The 23,443-nt window shown below is 39.3% G+C and overlaps 1 protein-coding gene across 4 annotated transcripts in view; it reads left to right on the forward strand.

Annotated features, from left to right (window-relative positions):
• Nucleotides 1-23,443, forward strand: part of PRAG1 (PEAK1 related, kinase-activating pseudokinase 1) — a 112,315-nt gene that overhangs the window by 65,927 nt on the left and 22,945 nt on the right. For all 4 annotated transcript variants that reach the window (XM_055349727.2, XM_055349728.2, XM_004046615.5 and 1 more), the window contains exon 4: nt 19,543-19,700. In XM_055349727.2, the coding sequence (XP_055205702.2) occupies nt 19,543-19,700 (158 nt within the window). The remainder of the gene's footprint in view (nt 1-19,542; nt 19,701-23,443) is intronic.

Here is a 23,443-nt window from a genome sequence, read left to right on the forward strand (position 1 = left end):
ATTAAGCCAAGAAATATTAAAACAGTTTGAAGAGGAAAAACTATAAAAAAATAAGAGGAGGGAATTGTGAAAAGTAAAAAGTTCCTCTTCAAGGTTACCTTTTTTATTAAGGAATAAATCATAAGTGTTAGAACTAATAGTTTATCTTAAAGACTAGCTTTTAACAATAACTCTTCATTAAACCCTATATAGTCATTAAGTGTAAAAGGATAAGCATTTTATCTACACTTTAACTACAATATGAGTTTTGGCTTGCTCAGGCATGTCCCAGGTCACAGCTTGTGTCCCTTACTTATTTGGAAATGTTATTGCTTCTATAAGCCTTTATGTAAGCAACTTCCTCTTTTCCTTTGTTTAGCACTGTCTTTACCTATTTAGGAAAGTTTTAGATTGTTAGCCAATTGGTTGGGCTAAGCTTAGACTGTGAGGTCCAGCTCCAGCCAATGGAGGTAGGACAAAGCAATAGGGACTTCACCCATAAGGGATAAATATTCCTGTGTCTCTTTGTTCAGTGTGCTCTCGTGGCAGGATTGCTGATGGGCAGCACCCTTTCTGCAGAAAGTAAAATTGTCTTGCTGAGAAAACTTTTTGTCTGAATGCTGATTCTTCTTTGTAGCACCAAGGAATAAGCATTCCTTTCCAACAGAAATGATGTGTCTTTTTGTATGCTTATGAATTCACTGAGGGCTGGAAGCCCCTTGGTCACTTCAGGAGGGGAGTTGGTCACCTGAAAAACCAAGACAAGATTAGAGGGTTGAGACTTTCAGTCCCACCCCAACCCACAGGGTTGGGGAGAGAGGCTGAAGGTTAAGTTGATCACTAATGGCTGATGCTTTAATTAATCATGACTATGTAATGAGGCCTCCATAAAAACCTAAGAGGACAGAGTTCAGAGAGTTTCTGAATAGCAGAACCTCTGGGGTTTCCTTGAGGGTGGTGTGCTAGAGAGGGCATGGAATCATCATGCCCCTTCCCACACGCCTTGCCCATGCTTCTCTTCTTCTGTATCCTTTGTGATATACTTTATAATAAACTTGTAAGCATTTCCCTGAGTTCTATGTGCTGCTCTAACAAATTAATTGAACCCAAGGAGGAGATTATGGGAGCCCCAATTTATAATTGATTGATGAGAAGCACAGATAAAACAACCTGGGCTTTGGATTGGCATCGGAAGTAGGGGGAAGTCTTCTGAAACTGAACCGTCAACCTATGGGATCTGACTCTACCTCTAGGTAGATAGTGTCAGAATTGAATTGAATTTGGTAGCAACTAGCTGGTGTTTGCTGCAGAATTGATTGCTTGCATGGTGTTGGGATGGACAACTAACAAGATCTGAGGTCACAGAAGTATTTTGTATTGTGACAGTGTAGGAGGAACTGAATTTGTTTTTCCCATACATTCACAGAACCATATTGTGTTTATTCATTCATCTGTTAATGGATACTTAAGTTGCTTCTACATTTTGGCTACTGTGAATAATACTGCTATGAACACAGGTATGCAAATATCTGTTACAGACCCTGTTTTCAGTTCTTTGGAATATATACCCCAAAGTGGAATTGTTGGCTCATTTGGTGATTCTATTTCTAATTTTTTGAGGAACTGCCTTACTGTTTTCCGTAGCAGCTGCACCATTTTGTATTCCCACCCACAGTACACAAGGGTTCCAATTTCTCCACATGTGTCTTCAAAACTTGTTTTGTTTTTGTTTTTGTTTTTGTTTTTTATAGTACCCATCCTAATGGGATGAGTTGTTGTCTCATTGTGCTTTTGATTTGTGTTTTCCAAATGATTAGAGATGTTGAGTATCTTTTTATGTGCTTACTGGCCCTTGTGGGTTTTTGTTTTGTTTCGTTTTTTGACAAATTTAAGTTCTTTGACCAGTTTTTAATTGGATTGTTTGGTTTCTTGTTGTTGAGTTTTAAGTGTTGTTTGTTTATTTTGGATATTAGCCCCTTATCAGATGTATGATTTGAAATATATTCTCCCAATCCATGTGTTGCCTTTTCACTCTGTTGATTATGTCCTTTGATGCACAACATGTTTTTATTCCCATGTAGTCCAGTTTATCTATTTTTGCTTTTGTTGTCTTTGCTTTTGTTTTCATATCCAAGAAATCATTGCCAAATCCAATGTCATTAAGTTTTTTTCTTTTTGTTTTCCATGAGGCATTTTATAGTTTTAGGTCTTAAGTTTAGGTCTCTTACCCATTTTTAGATAATTTTTGTATGCAATATTAGGCAAGGGTCCACTTTCATTTTTTTGCATGTGGATATTCACTTTTACCAGCACCATTCGTTGAAAAGACTGTCATTTCCACATTGAATGGTCTTGGCACTCCTGTTGAAAATCATTTGACCATATACATGAGGGTTTGTTTCTGGATGTTTTAGTCTATTACATTAGTCTATATGTCTATATGCCAGTACTCCACTTTTTAAATTACTGTAGTTTTGTATCAGTTTTGAAATCAGGAAGTGTGAGACCTCCAACTTTGTTCTTTTTCTAGATTGTTTTGGCTATTAGGATATGTTGAGGTTTTATATGAATTTTAGGATGTATCTTTTATTTCTGCAAAAAATGCCACCTAGAACCTCTAGGCCAGTCGTGGTGGTTCAAGCCTGAAATCCCAGCACTTTGGAAGGCTGAGATGGGCAAATTGATTGAACCCAGGAGTTCGAGCCCAGTCTGGGAAACATAATGAAACCTCATCTCTACAAAAAATACAAAAAAATTAGCTGGGCATAGTGGCACATGCCTGTAGTAACAGCTACTTGGGAGGCTGAGGCAGGAGGATCACTTGAACCCAAGAGGTCAAGGCTGTGGTGAGCCATGATTGCACCACTGCACTCCAGCCTAGGTGATAGAGTGAGACCCTGTCTCAAAACAAAACAAAAACCTCTATATTTTTCATAGTGATTTACATTTCCACCAAAAATGCACTAGCGTTCTCTTTTCTCCACACCCTCACCCACATTTGTTGTCTTTCATATTGATAACAGCCATCTTAATGGGTGCGAGGTGATATCTCACAGTGGTTTAAATTGGCATTTCCCTGATTAGTGATGTTGAACACCTTTTCATTTATCTGTTGGTGAGTTTTATGTCTTCAGATAAATGTCTGTTCAGATCCTTTGCCCATATTTTAGTATGGTTACTTATTGCTCTGCTATTGAGTTGTAAGAATTCTTCATAAGTTTTGGACATTAACCTCTTATCAGACACGTGGTGTGCAAACATTTTTTCTCAGTTCCTAAGTTGCCTTTTCATTTTGTTGAGTGTTTCCTTTGCTGTGCAGAAGGTTTTCTGTTTGATGTAGTTCCATTTATTTATTTTTGCTTTTGTAGTCTGAGCTTTTGGTGTGATATCCAAAAAATCATTTCCAAGGCCAATATCAAATAGATTTTCCTATGTTCTTTTCTCGTAGTTTTATGACTTCAGGTCCTACATTTAGGCCTTCTATCCATTTTGAGTTTATTTTTGTGTGTGATATAAGATAAGGGTTCAGTTTCATTCTGTTTCATGTGGAAATACAGTTTTCCCAGCACCATTTATTAAAGAGACTTATCTTTTCTATTGTGCCCTTTTGATGCTCTTGTCAAAAACTAGTTGACCATATATGTCTGGATCAATTTCTGAGCTCTCTATTCTGTTTTATTGCTCTATGCTTCTGGTTTTATGCCACTACCATATTCTTTTCTGATTACTATAGCTTTGTAATATGATTTAAAATCAGGACGTATGAAGGCTCCAAATTCATCTTTCCTTTTTTCTTTCTCAATATTGCTTTGACTATTTGCAGGGTTTTTTTTGTCATTCCATATGAATTTTAGGATTGTTTTTTCTATTTCTGTGAACAATGCCTTTGGAATTTTGATAGAGATTGCATTAAATCTGTATATCGCTTTTGGTGGTGTGGACATTTCAACAATATTAATTCTTCTGATCCATGAACATGGTATATTTTTGCATTTAATTATGTCCTCTTCAATTTCTTGCATTTAATGTTTTATAGTTTTCAGTATACAAATCTTTCACCTCATTGTTTAAATTTATTCCTAATTTTTTATGCCATTGTAAGTTGGATTGTTTTCTTGATTTTTGTTTTTTCAGCTGGATTGTTATTTGTATGTGGAAATGCTACTTGTTTTTGTGTGTAGATCTTTTATCCTGCAACTTTACTGAATTCATTTTAGTTCTTTTTTTGGTGGAATTCTTGGGATTTTCTACGTACAAGATTATGTCATCTGTAAATACAGATAATTTTACTTCTTCCTTTTTTTATTTGGATGCCCTTTATTTCTTTTTCTTGTCTGATTGCCCTTGCTAGTACCTCCAATACAATGATGAATATGAAGTGGCAGAAGTGGGTTTATTTGCCTACTACTGGATCTTAATGGAAAAACATTTAGTTGTTCCCCATTGATTATGATATTAGCTGTGAGTTTTTCATAAATGGCCTTTATTATGTTGAGGAGCTTTTCTTTTATACCCAAGCTGTTAAGAGTTTTTATCAAGAAAGGATGCTGGACCTTGTCAAATGCTTTTTCTATGTCAATTTAGATGTGGTTTCTATCTTTCATTCTGTTAATGTGACATATTACAATGATTTATTTGTATATGCCAAACCAGCCTTGCATGCCAAGGATAAATCCCACTTGGTCACATTATGTAATCTTTTGAATGTATTGTTGAATTCAGTCTGCAATACTTTATTGAGAATTGAATTAATATTCATCAGCAATATTGGCCTGTACTTTTTCTTTTCTTGTGGTATCTTTGTCAAGCTTCAGTATCAAGGTGATGCTGGCCTCATAAAATGTTTTTGGAAGTATTCCCTCTAGCTTTATTTATTTATTTTTTTTGGAAGATTTTAAGAAGTATTGGTAATAATTGTTCTTTGAATGTTTGGCAGAATTCAGCTGTGAAGCCATCTGGTCCTGGGGTTTTCTTTGTTGGAACGTTTTTAATTACTTCTTCAATCTCTTTATTTGTTACTGGTCTGTTCAAGCTTTTTATTTCTTCCTGATTCAATATTGAATCTAGGAATTTATCCATTTTCTCTCTGTCATCCAATTTGTTGGCGTATAATTGTTCATAATAGTCCCTTGTGATCATTTTTTTTTTTATTTCTGAGACATCTGTTACAATGTCCCCACTTTCATTTCTAATTTGATTTGAGTCTTCTTTCCGTATTTTCTTAGTCTATCTAGGGGTTTGTTGATTTTGCTTGTTTTTTTCAAAGAACCAATTCTCAGTTCTATTGACTTTTTTTTTCCTTATGTGGCTTTTCTGTTCTTTATTTTATTTATTTTTGTTCTAATCTTTATTATTTCCTCCCTTGTGCAATGGGTGGTCTTCCTCTTCCTCTTCTACTACTACCACTACTACTACTACAACTACAACTACTACTACTACTGCTTTATCTTCTTCTTCTTCCTTTTCTTCATCTTCTTCTCTTTTGAAACAGGGCCTCGCTCTGTCACTCAGGCTAGAGTGCAGTGGATCAATCATAGCTTACCACGGACTCAAACTCCTAGGCTCAAACAGTCTTTCAGCCTTGGCCTCCCAAAGTACTGGGATTATGGGCATAAGCCACCACACCTGGTTTTGTCCTTTTTCTACTTCCTTGAGGTATATAATGTTACACTATTTATTTGGGATCTTTCTCTCTTTTTTAATGAAGGCATTTATTGCTATAAAATTTCATCTTAGAACTACTTTTTCTGCATCTTATACATTTTCATATATTGTATTTCTGTTGTCATTTTTCTCAAGATAATTTTTTAATTTCTGTGATTTTTTTCTTTAACTACTGGTTGTTTTGGGAGCATGTTGTTTAATTCTTACATATCTGTTAATTTTACAAAATTCCTCATATTATTGTGTTCTAATTTCACACTGTTGTGGTTGGAAACAATACTAGGTATGATTTCAATTTTCCTGAATTTATAAGACTTGTTTTATGGCCCAACATATGGTCTATCCTGGAAAAAGTTCCATGTGTGCTAGAGAAGAATGCTGCTGTTATATGGAAAGTTCTATATATGCTTTTTAGGTCCATTTGGTCTAAAGCTTAATTCCAGTTCAGTATTTATTAATTTTCTGTCTGGTTGATCTATCACATTGTTGAAAATGAGGTGTTGAAGTCTCCTACTATAATTATACTGCTATCTATTTCTTCTTTTATGTTCATTAATATTTGCTTTTTGTATTTAGATACTTTAATGTTTGTACATATGTATTTACAATTGTTGTGTCCTCTTGATAAATCACCCCCTTTATTATTAAATGATCCCCTTCTTTGTCTCTTGTAACCATTTTTGACTTGGAGTCTATTTTATCTCATATAAGTATTGCCATCTCTGCTCTCTTTTGGTTATTATTTGCATGGAATATCTTCTTCCTTCCCTTCACCTTCAGCTTATGTATGCCCTTAAAGCTAAAATGGATTTTTTGTAAGCAAGTACAAAATCTTTATTCAAAGAAAAACTCAAGATATAAAACAAACATACAGGTATACCAAATATAGTGTGTATACCTAGAAGTGAGATATTGGGAAAGTGGCAAATTAGAGTAGAGGTAGAGATGAAGGGAATTAATGCAGACCAATGTAAAAATGTGTCATTAATTAGGCATATGATCACCTCACTTCTCTGCACTTAAGAACTAACAGGAAGAGAAACTGTGAGTCATGGAGAAATAGAGGACTTACTTGAGAGAGATGAGTATGGTGACTAAGAAGATGAATAAAAGTGAGGAATGCTTGGAACAGCTGATTTGGGTCAAGTACAAGCATTACCAGGGAGCCCTGAGAGGTAGTATGAATTAACTGTGGCCCCAACCTGCATAGTTGTGGACTTTCCTGGAGAAGCACTGGGCTGCCTGGTACAGGAATGAGGGTGGAAAATGCTTGGGGATATCCAGAATGGGGAGGTCAACTGAGTCTGAAGACAGAGAGCTGGACCTGTTGCGATGCAGATAAGAGAGTGAAGAATTGATCAGGGAGTGTGGAGAGAACCTGTGATGGTATCTGCACCTCACTGGGCAAAAGGCTGCCCCAGCGTGAAGAATGGGGAAGTAGCTCATCCTAAGAGCTTTGGTCCAAATAACCTCCCAAGCCAGAAGGGTAGAAATGAAGTCTAGTATAAAATACACTGAAGCTGGTTCAACAAAGTGAATTTGAAATATTCACCAAATCAAGAAAATTAGGGTCTGAGAATTCTGAAAGCAAGGTCACCAAAACCATTAGTCTAGAAACACAAAGATTCTGGTCAGGCACTGGTGATCTTGGTGGGATTTCAATAGGATTCGATCAAGCCCAAAACTGCAGTGACTCCCAAGTGGGTAACAACTCACTAGTGTTTTTGTTTAACCAAACACCAGAGGTACATGTGTGCTGGGGGATGAGGAGATGGTGTGAAGGGAGAAAGGAAAGTTCTAGGAGGCTAAGGGTACTCATGGGAGATTCTTTTTTGCAAGGGGAAGGCAGGCTGATGTAATAAAATAGGTTGTTCTCTTTCTAGATCTTTATATACTGAAAGCGAAGTGATAGAGCTAAGCAACCTGATTAGCTGAGGAATATGTCAACTCCTGGATCTGGGGCTATACTATAAATTATCTAGTTCTTGAACACACAAATTCAAAATGAGGTCTGGTCAATGGACAAATCAACTCTTTCTCATGATTTTGGAATAATGCATGTCCTCAAAGCATCATTCTATTTATCTTGCCTTGCAGATCTTTTAAATGTTGTAGTAAAAGTAGAGACATCAAAGTAGGGTGAACCTCTAGACTATCTGAGGATTTCTGCTTCTGTCGATAGCAAAAAGAATTACTCAGTCATATGGTTTGGATCTGTGTCCCCACCTAAATCTCATGTTGAATTATAATCCCCAATATTGGAGATGGGGTCTGGTGGGAGGTGATTCGACCATGGGAGGGGATTTCCCCCTTTGGTGCTGTTCTCATGATAGGGTTCTCATGAGATCTGGTTGTTCAAAAGAGTGTGTGGCACCTCCCTTACTCTCTTCCTCCTACTCTTGCCATGTGAAGTGCTGACTCCCCATTTGCCTTCTGCCATGTTTTTAAATTTCATGAGGCCTACCCAGAAGCCCACCATACGCCAACATCATGCTTCCTGCACAGCCTGTGGAACCATGAGCCAATTAAACCTCTTTTCTTTATACATTACCCAGTCCCAGTTATTTCTTTATAGCAATAGAGAACAAACTAATACACTCAGTTTACTGGAGACTGCAGAAGTCCTCTGTTTGCCTGTTTATCCATCCATTGATCTATCCATCCATCCATCCATGCACCCATCCATCCATCCATCCATCCATCCATCCATTTAACGAGCACTTTCTATGTACATGGTGCTGTTTTTAGCAGTTTAGAAATATTAACTCATTGAATCTTTCTAATAACTGCATGAGGGATGTATTGTCATTATCCACATTTTATAGATGGGAAGCTGAAACAGAGAGAGATTAAGGGCCTTTCCCAAAACACACAGCCAGTAAGCAGTGAGTCAGGACCCGAACCCAGGCCGTGAAGCACCAGTGTTCATGGTCTTAACCACCACATCATTGGCCATCCTTGGTGACTCTGAAATCTGTCTAGGAAGTTATTCAACTGCTAGCATCATTGTTCTTCCCAGTAGCTCCTGAGGGCCCTGGGATACTGTGCTTGCCTATAGGCAAGGCAGCTGGTAGGAGAGGCCCTTTTGTGGATTGCAGTTACTCTGTCTTTAGTTCCCACTTTTTCTCTTTTCATCTCCTTTTCTTCCCATCTGCTCCTCTTGTGTGAACAGATGTGAGTATCCTTCTTGACTTTCCAGGCCATGAGTTGGAACACGTTGTTCTTAGGTGATCATTTTAGAGATGAATCTGTAGTGTACAGGGGTGATGGAGCTAAGCTATGAGTTCTTCATCACTCTCTTACCTGCTCATCAGCAGCTCCATCTCCCTGTCTGCAGCCTCAGCTGAAACCTCCGCACCTGGATACCCCCAAACATCTGCCATCCTCACTCCTGCACCAGGCAGCCCAGCACTTCTTTGGAAAAGTCCACAACTATGTAGGCTGGGGCCACAAATAAAAGACTTGCTTTTCTGAAATCTGAATTGTCATCTTTAAAAAAATGTTTCTATCTCATGCTAAAGTATATCTGTATATAATCAGGGTACACTTCCATCTGACCAATTTAAGAATTTTTATCCTTGACTGAAACCAACTGGTAACCGAAATGTGTGTGTGTGTGCATGTATGTGTGTTTGTGTGGTATGTGTGTGTGTGTGTGTGTGTATTTTCCTATCTTTTAATGTAACTATGACTTAATCCTGTGTTAAATGGTTTCTACTGAATATGAAGTTAAAACAAAGGGCTTTTAAACTTGTAGAGCTCCAGAAGAGTCACTAGTGCATTAACTGAAAATGCAAATTAACAGGCCTGCACCATGGGGATCACAGAGGTCATCTGACCAAAGATGAAACTGATTTCCTATATTTATGCATGCTAATAAATCAGCGGGCGGAAAACATTCCCCCAGAGAAGATTGGCCCTATCAGTTTTTTCAGCTGGCATTTAGGCATTTGCAAAATAGCTCCCTTAGCATCTTCATCAAAAAGCTCCAACGATAAAAATAATAGAAACCGGCCAGGCACAGTGGCTCACGCCTGTAATCCCAGCACTTTGGGAGGCCGAGGCAGGTGGATCACGAGGTCAGGAGATCGAGACCATCCTGGCTAACACAGTGAAACCCCGTCTCTACTAAAAATATAAAAAAATTAGCCGGGCGAGGTGGCGGGCGCCTGTAGTACCAGCTACTCAGGAGGCTGAGACAGGAGAATGGCGTGAACCCGGGAGGCGGATCTTGCAGTGAGGAGAGATGATGCCACTGCACTCCAGCGTGGATGACAGAGCGAGACTCTGTCTCAATAAATAAATAAATAAATAAATAGATAAATAATAGAAACCTCCCTGGCTTAGTTAGCTGCCTTTCTCATCCTATCTTCTGGATAAAAAAGCATTTAAAAACTACAAGATTTGTGAAAATTCAGAATATTTTAGAACAGGTGTAGTTTGTACTAATGGCAAAAGCCACAATTACTTTTGCACCAACCTAGTAGATATGAGGAAGTTTCAGCTATTGAATCTGGTATTCTTGATGGTTATCAGTTGCTCTGTGTTCCTGTCTTTTGCAAGTTTTGCTGGGCAAGTGTAATTCTTTCTTAAAGGAAACATTTATTCTCCCAGATGCCACTGTGGCCTCAAAACAGAGGCAGATAAACTTAATCAAGAACTGTTTAATAATGACTCTGTGTTCCAGCACGTCTCAACTGTGACACAGCTCCTCAAACCATTTATAATTTTGGAATGGTTACAAGCCTATTTCACATCAAACAATTAGAATAATTTAAGCAGGATTATAACCAAATTTTCAGTGATGTGATTCAGACTCAGTGCAGTGTGAGTTGCAGAAGGATGAGAAGGGTCAGAGAAGACTGAAATAGTTTGGGAGGAATTTGTAGGTAAGTGAAACTGATGCTGGGTTTTGAGGATGGAGATGGTTTGAAAGGGAGAGAGGAGCATTTCCTCTGAGCCACAGTTAGGATAAGAGAAGGAGCACTTTGGTGCTTTGGAGACAATCAGAGGACAAAGACGAGCCTGCTTGGAACAGAGGATTTAGGAGGGGAAATAGCAGTATGTTAACCAAAATGATGATACTTTGTTTTGTAAACCAGAAGCCTAGGAATGTGTTGGAATGTGTACAATGGAATGAATAGACTATGGGGATTATTTGAAATTGAGATTGTCAAAGAAAATTTCAGATGCGTGTTTCTGTAACTACAGAGGACCTGAGTCAATCCAACATGGTGGCTAAGCTAGAGAGAATCCTTATAGGAGTGCCAGGTAGGACTCTTTCAGGATCGTCCATCATTATGAGAACAGTATTTTACAAAGATTTTGACTCAGGGTGCTTTTACCAAGGTTGCAAATATTGTCCGAAGATGTGAATTGCTGGGTGTGGTGGCTCATGCCTATAATCCCAGCACTTTGAAAGGCCGAGGCAGGTGGATTACTTCAGCTCAGGAGTTCGGGACCAGCCTAGCCAACATGGAGAAACCCTGTCTCTGTTAAAAATACAAAACTTAACCGGGTGTGGTGGCATGCACCTGTAGTCCCAGCCACATGGGAGGCTGAAGCATGAGAATCTCTTGAACCGGGGAGGCTGAGGTTGTAGTGAGCCAAGATCACACCACTGCACTCCAGCCTGGGTGACAGAGTGAGACTTTGCCTCAAAAAAAAAAAAAAAAAAAAAAAGATGTGAATTGATCTCTCACTAGAGGAGCTTGATAAATATTTCTCTTCTAGGTCTGCAGGTTTGTTCAAGCACAGGGATCTTGTCAGCTCTGTTAACCATTGTATCCCCAACACCTAACAGTGCTTGGCACAGAATAGGCTTAATGCTGAAAAGCCTGGGAAAGGTATTCAGGATAGACAAGGAGGAAGATCCACTGCAGGTAACACAGGCATATGATAAGTTAAAAACAGAGTGTTCTTATCCACCAAGAAAACTCGAATTGCTTAATGATTTTGACTTTAGTAAGTAGCTAAATAGTAGAGAATAAATGAAGAGAAACTTAATGTATTTTAGAGCATATTTGAATTGCTTTGAATCATGGAGCCAAATAAGACAATTGGAGATTGAAAGCTGCAGGTCAGAGAGGCAGAGCCGTCTCTGTTTTCCTGTGCTTTTGCAGGAAGTGCATTTTATAGAAAAGTCAGAGAGGAACTGAGGGGAAACAGAGAGTTCTGAGCTGGTGAATTCACAGCAGCCTGGAGAAGCATTCCGGCTGCCTCTGAAGCTGGCTCTTCACACCCAAGTGCTGCCCCTTGGGAACCTGAAGTCACTGTCCCAGCTAGTCACAAGGCCGGGGAGGCCTCACTGATGAGGACAGCACTACGGGCCCGAGTCTAGAATGGTAAGAGGTTCTCAGTCTTTGAGACAATTATTGGTTGTTTGAGTTTAAAACCAGTCTTTTCCTTTCTTCTTCGTAATTGAAAAAACATGTATAGACGGTTTAAAAACTTGTTCTTGCTTTCAGAACATTTATTTGATGCTCTAAAACTTTCCTTTAGATCTTCTCCAGATCATTACTAAACTTACTAGTGTATTTGACCAATCCCAAGAGCCAGCGGTGTGAATGCGTGCTGGGATTTAGAGAGCCAGTCTGAAACTGCATGCTGGCACTTCGTGGGTTTTCAAAGATTCCGCTCCAGTGGCAGAAAGCTCTCAGCCAAACGTATGTGAACCAAACAAAAGTCAGGGGCAGTGAGAATGAAAATTGGCCTCAATCACCCTTTGAATATTGCTGTCATATGAGGATTTTAACAGCCATGGAAAGTGAGAGATTCACTCTCTGCTGCACACTGGGGCCCCGCATCCGTTAAGGATTGTGGGCATTCTGAAAGCTCTCATTCTGAAAGCTTCGGGGTATTTTTAGATGAGGCTTGTTCCTACGAATGAGGAAGTCTAGCAGATGGCTCTTCCGGCTGGAGTCTTTTTTTCCAGCTTTCCACCAACATAGTATGGAGACCACTCTGGCAAGACCTCTCTCTAAGGACAATGGAGGGAAAAGCTATTCTCAAAACACTGGGCAGCAGCTGCAGGGCTGGGGCTCTGAGGACACCGTGCCACTGGCCTGTACATTTCACCCTGCCTGCCTGGACTGTATGTAATCAACAGTGGGAGGCAGAAAGGAAGTTTGAGGTTAAGCACAAGACGTCTTTTATCACACTACGTGAGTGAAGACATCTGTGGAGACTGTACTCTCACTGTAGATGATAAGAATGTTATTCACCAACCAGACAGAAAAGACTGGAGTATGAGGTTTTTGTCCATGGAAGTATTTTGCAGGTGGTTTGCACCAGTTTTGTGAAAGACAGATCAAATTATTATTAATGAGGGAAAAGTGCCTTTAAAAAAGGCTAAGTAGTCTTGCTATACCGCACTGAGTACACTCATTGTCATTTGGCCTCACATCTGATAGAACAATCCTTTAGGGCTCAGAAAAGTCACCATTGCAATAGTAAGCCTTTTCCAGGGATTCTTAAGAAGTCTATTTTACACACAGTGTAAAGACACAAAACAACTTGATTGTAAGTCTGTGCTTTGATGGCAAGCTTCCTTTTCATTTTTTAATTTGATGTGGTTTTGCTCATGCCCTAATTAAAGTGGCAATTCTCAAAAAGTACAGATAGCACAGGTTTCCAGGGCGGATGCTTTTTAATGCAGTTCATAAGAAAGAGTCATCAGTCCTAAGGTTTTGTTTTATTTTATTTTATTTTATTTTTGAGACAGAGTCTCGCTCTGTCACCCAGGCTGGAGTGCAGTGGTGCCATCTCAGCTCACTGCAACCTCCGCCTCCCGGGTTTGAGCGATTCTCCTGCCTTAGTCTCCTGAGTAGCTGGAACTACAGGCATACACCACCGTGCTTGGCTAATTTTTTGGTTTGTTTTTAGTGGAGGTGGGGTTTCACCATGTTGGCCAGGGTGGTCTTGAACTCCTGGCCTCAAGTGATCCACCCGCCTCTGCCTCCCAAAGTGCTGGGATTACAAGTGTGAGCCACTGTGCCCAGCCTTAAGATTTTGCTATTAAGCAAAAGGGTCATCTACGTGTGTATTGGAAGACCTGTTATATCCCCATTTACAACTGAGCATTCCAAATGCCTACTGATTTCTGATTTTCTTTTTCTTTCTTTCTTTTTTTTTTTTTTTTTTTTGTAGAGACAGGGTCTCACTATGTTGCTTAGGCTGGTCTCAAACTTCCAGGCTCAAGTGATCCTCCCACCTCGGCCTCCTAAAGTGCTGGGATTACAGGCTTGGGCCACGATGCCTGGTCACCTATTGGGTTTTAGCGACCTGGCAGGAAGCTGGATTTCTCAAGCTTTTCCAATAAAGAAGAAGCGGTTAGATCCCAAAAGCCATGAAAATTCCACTTGTGGCTTAGAAACTAAGATTTACCAAAGTCCACTTTGGGAGGCTCCCTTCCTCCCTAACACACACACACACACACACACACACACACACACACACACACACACACACACACACACACACACACCCTGCGGATAATTTATCCTGTAATCACAGGGATAGACTAATTTTGTCTGCATTCACTTGATGAGAGTTTTGACAGCAGTGACTTCTGCTATAGTAACTATAGACAGAAGAATTAACTCCCAAGTCTTAAAAGAGTAGTTAGGTCTATGATGCAACTGTTTCCAGCCACAGGGGTGCTCTGTGGTGGAACCAACCTTCGTTGAGACTGCCTGTTCCCACTGAGGGGTCTGATGGAAATCCCACTGTGTTATTTTGTGTGTTGCTTGCCTCCCAGAGGCGCAACAACAGATCAACAGGAGCAGCCACCCCCTGCCTCATTCAGGCCCTGTGATTTGCTTTCTCACTAGAAATTTTTATTTTTAGTGTATCAAATATTCCAAGCATGCAATGAAGTTCAGATAATAATTTAACAGACCTGCAGGTGTTCCCTAAGATTTTTCAAATATTAACATTTTGCCATTTGCTTTAGATTTTTTAAAAATAAAATGTTACTGCTACTGTGGAAGATCCCTCCCTATCCAATTCCCATTTCAACCTCCCATTGCTACCCAGAGCAATCACTGTCTTGAAGTTGATGAGTATCATTTACATTTTATTATGTGCTCCATAAAACATGTATATATCCTTATATGTTTTTAATCTCTATACAAATGGCATCACATTTTACTTGAGCCTTTTGTAAATTACTTTTAATACTCAGCATTTTAAAATATTTTTTCATATTGCTACCCTAAAATCCAGTTCATTTTTTTCTACTGCTGTAAAGTATCCTATCAAAAGACTATACCACAATGTTTTCATTCCTTTGTGGAAGCACCGCTCAACATTTTACAAGGTTATTTGCTATTTGTAACACTGTGAACACCTTTCTCCACTTATAAGAGTTTCTCTAGCTCTGTACTGCACAGTATGGTAGCCACTAGCTTAAAATGTGGTTAGTCAGAATTGCAATGTGAGTAAATATAAAATGCATGCCACATTTTAAGGACTTAGGATGAAAAAAACATATGGAATATATCATTAATAATTGATGTAGGTTATACTGATTACAGGTTAAAATGACAATATTTTGAATACATTATGTTAAATAAAATATATTACTAAAATTATTTTTTCCCATTTAGTTTACATTTTTTAAATGTGGCTACCAGAAAACTTAAAATTACATAAATGGCTTGCATTATAATTCTATTGGACAAGGCTGGTCAAGACCAGCCAGTAACTGATTGCCCACATGCAAGCCATCTGTTTTTGTAAATAAAGCTTTATTAGAAAACATGCCACTAATTTCTATGGCGGCTTTCCAGCTACAACAGCAGAGTTCTGTAGTTGCAACAGAACCCTTATGGTCCACGAGCCTAAAATATTTACCATCTGGCCCTTTAAGGAAAAGTTTGTTGACTCATATTCTAGAGCAGTAATTTTTAACCTTTTTTAAAAACCATGACCCACAATAAGAAACATTAATATCATGACCCAACAAACACACATCTGAAGCAAAAGTTTTACAAAACAAAGTTTCACAAATCCTTTCTATGTATTTTCATATTTTCTGTTCTGTTCTGTTTTGTTAAAATAAACTGCTGGTCAATAAACTGCTAGTGACCACTCAAGTGACTTAGCCATTCATTCATTACTAGTTATTTCAGTAACATTGCTCAAGGACATATACCCAAAAATGGAGTGACTGGATTATAGGAATGTGTGTATTTAACTTTACAAGATTCATCACATTGTTGTCCTGTGTGTGAGTTTACCAATCTACAGTCTCACAAACAGTGTGAGAGAGTTCCTATTTCCCTATATCTTTAACAAAATCTGACGTTGCCAGTCTGATCTGATGGGTATGAAATGAAATCTTGTTTTATTTACAATGTGATCATTCATAATTTTAATAATCTTTTCATGTGTTGAGTGGCCTTTCTTGTTTCATTCATGAGTTGCCTGTTCATTTCCATTTTAAAAATGGGGTCATTTTTCTGTTTCTTAGATTTATAGGCACTCTTTTTTATTCTGCATACCAGTACTTTATTAGTAATGCGGGTTGCAAAGATGTGAGTTGGCCATTCCAAGGTTTGTTTTTTTTCACTTTTTAATGGTGCCTTTTATGTTATGAGGCAGAAGTTTTAAATTTTAAAGTAGTCAGATTTATCTTTTTCTTTATATTGCTATTTTTTAGCCCTTATTTTAAAAATTATTTCCTACCCCAAGTTCATAAAGTTTTCTTGTTATTTTTTCTGATGAATTTAAAATTTAATGGGTGTTTCTTTTCTGTTGAAAATTCGTGTTTCTACACGGTATGAGATATGGCTCTACTTTCTTTTTTTCTTCACATCATAAATAGCTGGTGTAAGTACCATGAATTGACTTGTTAATCCTCCAGTCTGCTTCTTGGGTCTGTGTCCTGGAAATGTTGGTCCTAGATTTATCAGAACCAGATCTTTACTGATCTCATTTATACAGCAAGTGGTCCTTGATGGTTTTATAGGGAAGTTTTCGCAATCTTTCAGAGAACACATAATGTTTCTCTTATAAAAATTACATGAGATAAGGCCGGGCGTGGTGGCTCACGCCTGTAATCCCAGCACTTTGGGAGGCTGAGGCGGGCAGATCACGAGGTCAGGGGGTCGAGACCATCCTGGCTAAGATGGTGAAACCCCGTCTCTACTAAAAATACAAAAAAATTAGTGGGGCGTGGTGGTGGGCGCCTCCTGTAGTCCCAGCTACTCAGGAGGCTGAGGCAGGAGAATGGCGTGAACCTGGGAGGCGTAGCTTGCATGAGCCAAGATGGTGCCACTGCAGTCCAGCCTGGGCAACAGAGCAAGACTCCGTCTCAAAAAAAAAAAAAAAAAATTACATGAGATAATTGAAAAAGTGAAAGTTACTCAATTCATTTTATAATTCTTTTTTTTTTTTTTGAGACACAGTTTCACTCTGTCACCCAGGCTGGAGTGCAGTGGCAACATCTTGGCTCACTGCAACCTCCACCTCCTTGGTTCAAGCGATTCTACTGCCTCAGTCTCCCAAATAGCTGGGATTACAGGCGCACGCCACTATGCCTGGCTAATTTTTGTATTATTAGTAGAGATGGGGTTGCCCTGTTGGCCAGGCCAGTCTTGAACTCCCGACCTCAAGTGATCTGCCCGCCTTGACCTCCCAAACTGCTGGGATTACAGGAGGGAGCCACTGTATCCGGCCGTCATTTTATAATGCTATTTTAACCTTTATATCCAAATTGGACAAGGACAGGACAAGAAAGAAAAATTATGGGCTAGCCTTTATTTGAATGTAAATGTAAAAATCTTAAACTAAATATGAGTAAAACTGAATCCAGCAATGTGTAGTAAAATAAGTTCATACAACATGTGCAAGGATGGCTTAATTAAGAAAAGCTATTAACATAACTCATCACATTCACAGAGTAAAGGAGAAACATGATATGATTTTTTTCCCATAGATGTAGAAAAGACATTTAATAAACCCTAATAGCCAAAAATGATTTTGAAATACAAAACCTTAGAAAACTTGAAATAGAAATAAACATCCTTAGCCTGATAAAGTGCGTCTACTGAAACCTGTAGTAAACATACGCTTAGTATTGAAGCATCCCTTGTACTGCCTGTGTGTGGAGTTCCCTCTTTGTATCTGGCACCTGAGAATTGTTCTTTCTTTTAATCTTGGCTGTTAACTTTAAATAAGTATGTGTGTGTGTGTGCATATGTATATGAATATATATATATGCTCATACATACACATGTTTATGTATTTTTTAGTTTTGTCTATTTACATACATTTCATGAAGTTTGTGGAGTGGGAAGCTGTGCCAGCTACAGCCATGGTGCTGGAGTTTCTCCCTTAGTGATTTTCTGGGCCTGAAGACCAAGAAACTCTAGAAACCACTTTGGAAGGGGCAAAGTAGGGGATAGCCACAGAGCTGGCTCTGGCTTCTCTCCTAGACTGAGGAGTTGTTATGCATGACTTCATATCCTGGCTTCCCTTGGAGAAAACTATTAGTGATAGATCTGATGTGGATATAAGAATATTGTATGAAACTGTCTTTGATTTTATTTTGCCAGGAGATTAGACAAGGATCAGCTACTGCCATAGTATTTCCTAAGGAATTGATATTTCCAAGGTTCCCACAGCGATACTGAGATACAAAGATGAAGATTAGTCATAATGTTGCCTTCACTGTCACATTTTTTTTTTTGACAGCTTTAACACAGTTTAAAAGTACGATTCTAAGGATTGGGAGTGGGGAGAGGGACGTGTTTTCTAAGGAGCACTTTTTGTGGTAGCGAACAAACTTTAAACCCTCCTGTTGATACACGGGGGATTCCTGTGACTTTGAAAATTAAAACAGGGCCTGGCAATGTTGGACACAAAGAACGGCTGATAAATTCTTGACTGTAAGGTCTTGCGCATTAAATAAGGCAGTTCTGATGCCAAATCAGTACTGTATTGTATATTTCCCATAGCAGATATTGAGATATGGATCTGCCGTAGAAGGAACAGGAATGTCATCAGGAAATATCAGTTCAGACAAATGTGGGTTTCCACCAACAGGGAAAGAGCTGGACCTGGTGTGGTCTGTCTCCCTTCATGGTGAGAATGTCAGATCAGAAATGAATATTCATGTGGCCCTTGGAAAGTGGGAAGGAGAAATCAATAAGCTAAACACCCAACCTAATAATAGAACTGTTTTCTCCAATGTAAGTGTTTTTCTCTTGAAGTTGGTATTTCTGTCTTGATCTGTTGGTGATGCTATTTAGAGATGCAACAACAGATTTCATAGAAAAGCAAAAGTTTGGTTCCATTGTTCTGGAATAAGGGTTATGTCAACTTGTTTCTATCTAAGCATGTCACTGGAAGTCTGGTTCACATTTAAAGTTTTCCTTAATTCCAAGAAACAATCTAGACCCTTTGAAGCTTTGGCAAAAGAGTACCAGGTAAAAAAAGAAATCCCACTTGTAAAGGCCTAGTTTGCAATTCATTTGTCCTGGGACCTTGCAGAAACAACCCAATCTCTGTATATCTCTATACATTGGTGTGTATGATAATATCTTTATTTTTCTTTGTAGAGATTTTAAACAGGATATAATAGGTGACACAACTGTTTTGGCAGTTGGGGTCAGAATATGAAGGCAATTCCTTCCATGTAAGAATTTTGGTGCTTGTTTAAATTTAATAGACTCGCTTCTCCTAACCACACTCTGGAAGTCTCCTGTCATTCATGCACATAAGAACTCAGAAGAGAACCTCTACTGTCTCCCCAAAATCTTTTCTTTTTTTCTTTTAATAAACTTGCTGACATTGGCCAGGTTTCAAGAGCATGGTAAGTTCATGATCCATCAGCCTGGTTTCTGAATGGAAATCGAATGAGTTATTTGTATTGTTTGTTCCTACCTTTTCCAGGCACCTTCTGAAAATGAACAAGAGCAGCTCTGATTTGGAAAAAGTGAGCCAGGGCTCTGCAGAAAGCCTCAGCCCATCCTTCAGGGGTGTCCACGTCAGCTTCACCACCAGCTCCACGGACAGCCTGGCCTCAGACTCCAGGACCTGCAGCGATGGAGGTAACAAACTTGACCTTGACGGAGAGGCTTAGATTCTCCTGGACCTTCAAGACCAGTCCTGCGTTGCTTGCGGGATTGGAAGGGCTGAGCAAGGGCTACTGTCTTGGTCCTGCTTTCTCAATGAAGTAGACTCTTCCAGGGAGCTGTTGAATTCAATTACCTACTGAATATATGGCAAGCCAGCCCATCCATATTGCCCTCTCCAAATTATAAGAGTGTGGACGTGGCAACATGGTGGGAGGAAGATGAGGTTGAAAGGCTCCTACTTCCTTGAGTAATGAGCCCTCTGTGTACAGGCCTGCTTTTTTACTTCTGTCCTCAGGATGAGTCCTAAACCACACATTCTCACTATCTCTTTCTCTCTCTCTCTCTCTCTCTCTCTTTTGCATCTACATGTGCATGTACACACATGTACACACTTACTGGACACAGCAGATGTTTACATAATGTTTGCTGAATTAAGCATGAAGACTTCATTAGGCCACCATCTAGCCTGCTTTTTGGATTAAGCTCTAAGGCCTATGGGTGGGTCTGTCCTCCACTGGGCATGTCCCTAAAAAGGAACTCTTGTTTTTCCATAGTTGCGGCCTGGATGGGTCATATTTAAAACCTCTCACCCTTTCAGCATTCTTTGTGTATGTGTCCTCTCCTGCGTTTCTCTTAGACTTGCGTTAGCATGTTGGATTTAGACTTGTACTCACATGACTTCCTTTTTCACTCCTATGGAAATATTTCTTCTCAATAGGCAATGACACAGTAGAAGGTTCCATTGCAAATTTACTGTCAGCAACATTATTCTACCTAAACGATAGGTACTGGCTGAGACAAAAGTGTGTGTTATAAGTCAGTCTGTGGTGTGTTCTGATGAGAAACCTCTTACAGTTCTTACTTAAAAACAGGAAATATCTTAGTCTTGATTTGGGAGGAATGTAGCAACAACAGATTTTCTTTTTCTGTAGATTTTTCTAGGCTCTTATCTTCTTCCTTTTCCCAGCCCATTGTACAACAAATTCAACAAGGCAGATTATTCCAGAGAGGGCAGGACATCTCGACCACGATCCCCTGTGCTGGTTAGCTCTGATCCACTCTCTTGGAGATTGTAACCAGTTCTGGGGAGTGATCTACAATGAACCATCAGTCACCAGCCAGCGGGTGTCAGGCGAACTGGACTTCATGGCTTCACCACTTTGTTTCCCAGAACCAGAAAACCATGACATCCACTCGCAGGGTTCCTAAGAACTGACTAGGAAAGATAAGGTTAAAACACATGGTACATGGGTGGATGGGATACGATAGGAAATTGGGCAGCCGAAAACATGAGTGCTTCTTATAAAGGCTTCCAGAAGAGACAGAAATCAATGAAGGCTGGTGGAGGGTTTAGGGAAGACTTTATGAGAACATGGGACTTAGAGATCATATCTGAAATGTGGCCAGAATTGGGGAGGTAGGGGGTGAGGAGGAGAGGGCTTTCCAGGTTTAGAGAACAATAAAAGAGAAACAAAGCCACAGGGATGGCAGTGCACGTGGGAGAAGGATGAGACCAGTCTGACGTGCTTCAATAGACACCGGCAAGGGGAAATGGGACATGAGCTTGGTGGGAAGCAGGGGCTGAATTGTACACGGCTCTCACAGCAATCTGTGCAGGTGGGAGACAGAGAGCTGCCGGAGGTTTGTGAGTTCAATGCTGGAGGTTTGCGAGTTCAACGGGGAAACCTATTCAGACGTTTTCTCATGTTCGTTTCTGAATAACATGAATTAAAATGAATATATTGTCCTGGTATTCCTTTATCACAAGCTAGTTGTTCAGTAGAAATGCATTTCAAAACCTGGGCTCCCAGACCAACAAGAAGATATGTACCTTGTCCCTGGACTCTAGCCCCTGAGAGCCAACCATTCTATCTGCTGCCCCTGGGCATGGCTCTCTGTACCCGGAACCATGTTTTGAAACTGGCAAGAGACCAAAGGCATGACATTCTTTCTCTCTCTCTCTCTCTCTCTTCTGTTTGACATCTTTTAAACATTAATCATTAATCTGGAGAATATACAGAACTACTGGTCATGTAATATGAGAAATCCTTCATTCACTTCTCACCACTTACCAAGGCAGCTTAAATTTGTTATTGCACAATTATCTTCCAGTCCCATGGGTCCTTAACTCACTTTTATCTTGTAACTGAAATATTTATCCATTGCAACTTTAGTTACTGTTTGGCATGCAGTACCAAAGCTGAGAGATTAGATCCAAATAGAAGCAGAACTAGTTCACGCTGAAGTTCTTTGAAACTTGAATGTAGTGTCTGCCTTTCTAATATTATACATTAAGCCAAAAGATACCATTAGACTCTACATTTATTTTGTCAGTAAGAATCTGCTAGTGAAAACTATGCGTTTCATTGACTTTTTCCATCCACAGTATAGGCTGGCCTGAATGAGTGGAGGAAAATTCATTCCAGGGCATATCATGATAGTAGTTTGTGTAAACTTCTTGGAAATGTATCAGCGTTAATGGCTAAAGTTAGTGATTCATGCTTTATGTCGGGGGTGGGTGGGGGAGAGGGGTGTGGGGCGGGGGGGTGGAGGGAAGGTTTTAGTTGTATAAGGAAAACCCTAATAGAAATCTCTAACTTTGTTACATTTTTAAAACAGGTGTTTATTCTAAATGTTTCAGTGGCAAAATGCCACTTTTGTGTCAATGTTAATTTCACCTTTTTATACGTTTATCAGAGTTAATGGCTGAAGTTAATGATTTGAGTTTTATTGGGGGGGGGGGTTAGTTGTATAAGGAAAACCTAATCGAAATCTCTTACTTTGTTACATTTTTAAAACAGGTGCTTATTCTAAATGTTACGGTGGCAAAATGCCACTTTTGTATCAATGTTAATTTCACCTCTTTATACTTGTATCAGATTACATATTCCTCCAGTGCATCTGTTATCCCATTTGTCCAATTCAATTGAACAGCCAGTCAACTCAGTGCAAGGAAAATTTGTCGAAGCAGTTGTTTGGTGTATGCTTGGTTTAGGAGGTACAGACTGCATGTGTCAGGACAGATCCATGAAGGCTGCCAAGGGGAAGGTTTTTGCAGGGAATGGATGGTTGGATGTGTGAGGGAAATGATGATCAGAAATGGTCATCAAGAGACCTTTTTGCTTTAAGTGGTTACTTGTAAATCTGCAAACCTAATGTCTCATTGAGATCATTTCCCTCTTTGATGTAGGATACCATTAAAATTCAGTTCAGCAGTTCAGCAAACATTTCTGAATGCCTGGAGATTAGAGAAGATTAGACAGTTCTCTATTGAACTGAAACCATTGGCACCAGCAATAGATAAGAAGTCTGAAAATACAGTTCATATAGATATTCTCACTTGCATGAATACATGTACCATGGCAGTGATACCATTCTTATTTTTATAGCTGGCAAACCAGAGATACAGAACACTAATTAAATATATTGACAGTAGTCAGTCACCTTGTTTTTCTCAACAAGCTGACTACTACTGGCAAATTTTTTAAAGATGTATATTAATGCAGTCATTCATTTGATAGATATTGTTGATTGCAAATTCTGTGCTGGGTACAATTCTAGATGCTGAAGTTTCAGCAATGGAAATAATTCCCAGTCCCTTCAAGGGGCTTACATTCTGGTAGGAGAGATAGACAATAAGAAAGATAAGATGTAAACTAGCTACTGGTCAGAAGGCAGCGAGTGCCAGGAGAAAAATCAAGCCAGGAGCAGGGTGG

Source organism: Gorilla gorilla, chromosome 7 (assembly GCF_029281585.2).
Source record: "Gorilla gorilla gorilla isolate KB3781 chromosome 7, NHGRI_mGorGor1-v2.1_pri, whole genome shotgun sequence".
In the NCBI taxonomy this organism is placed as follows: domain Eukaryota; kingdom Metazoa; phylum Chordata; class Mammalia; order Primates; family Hominidae; genus Gorilla; species Gorilla gorilla.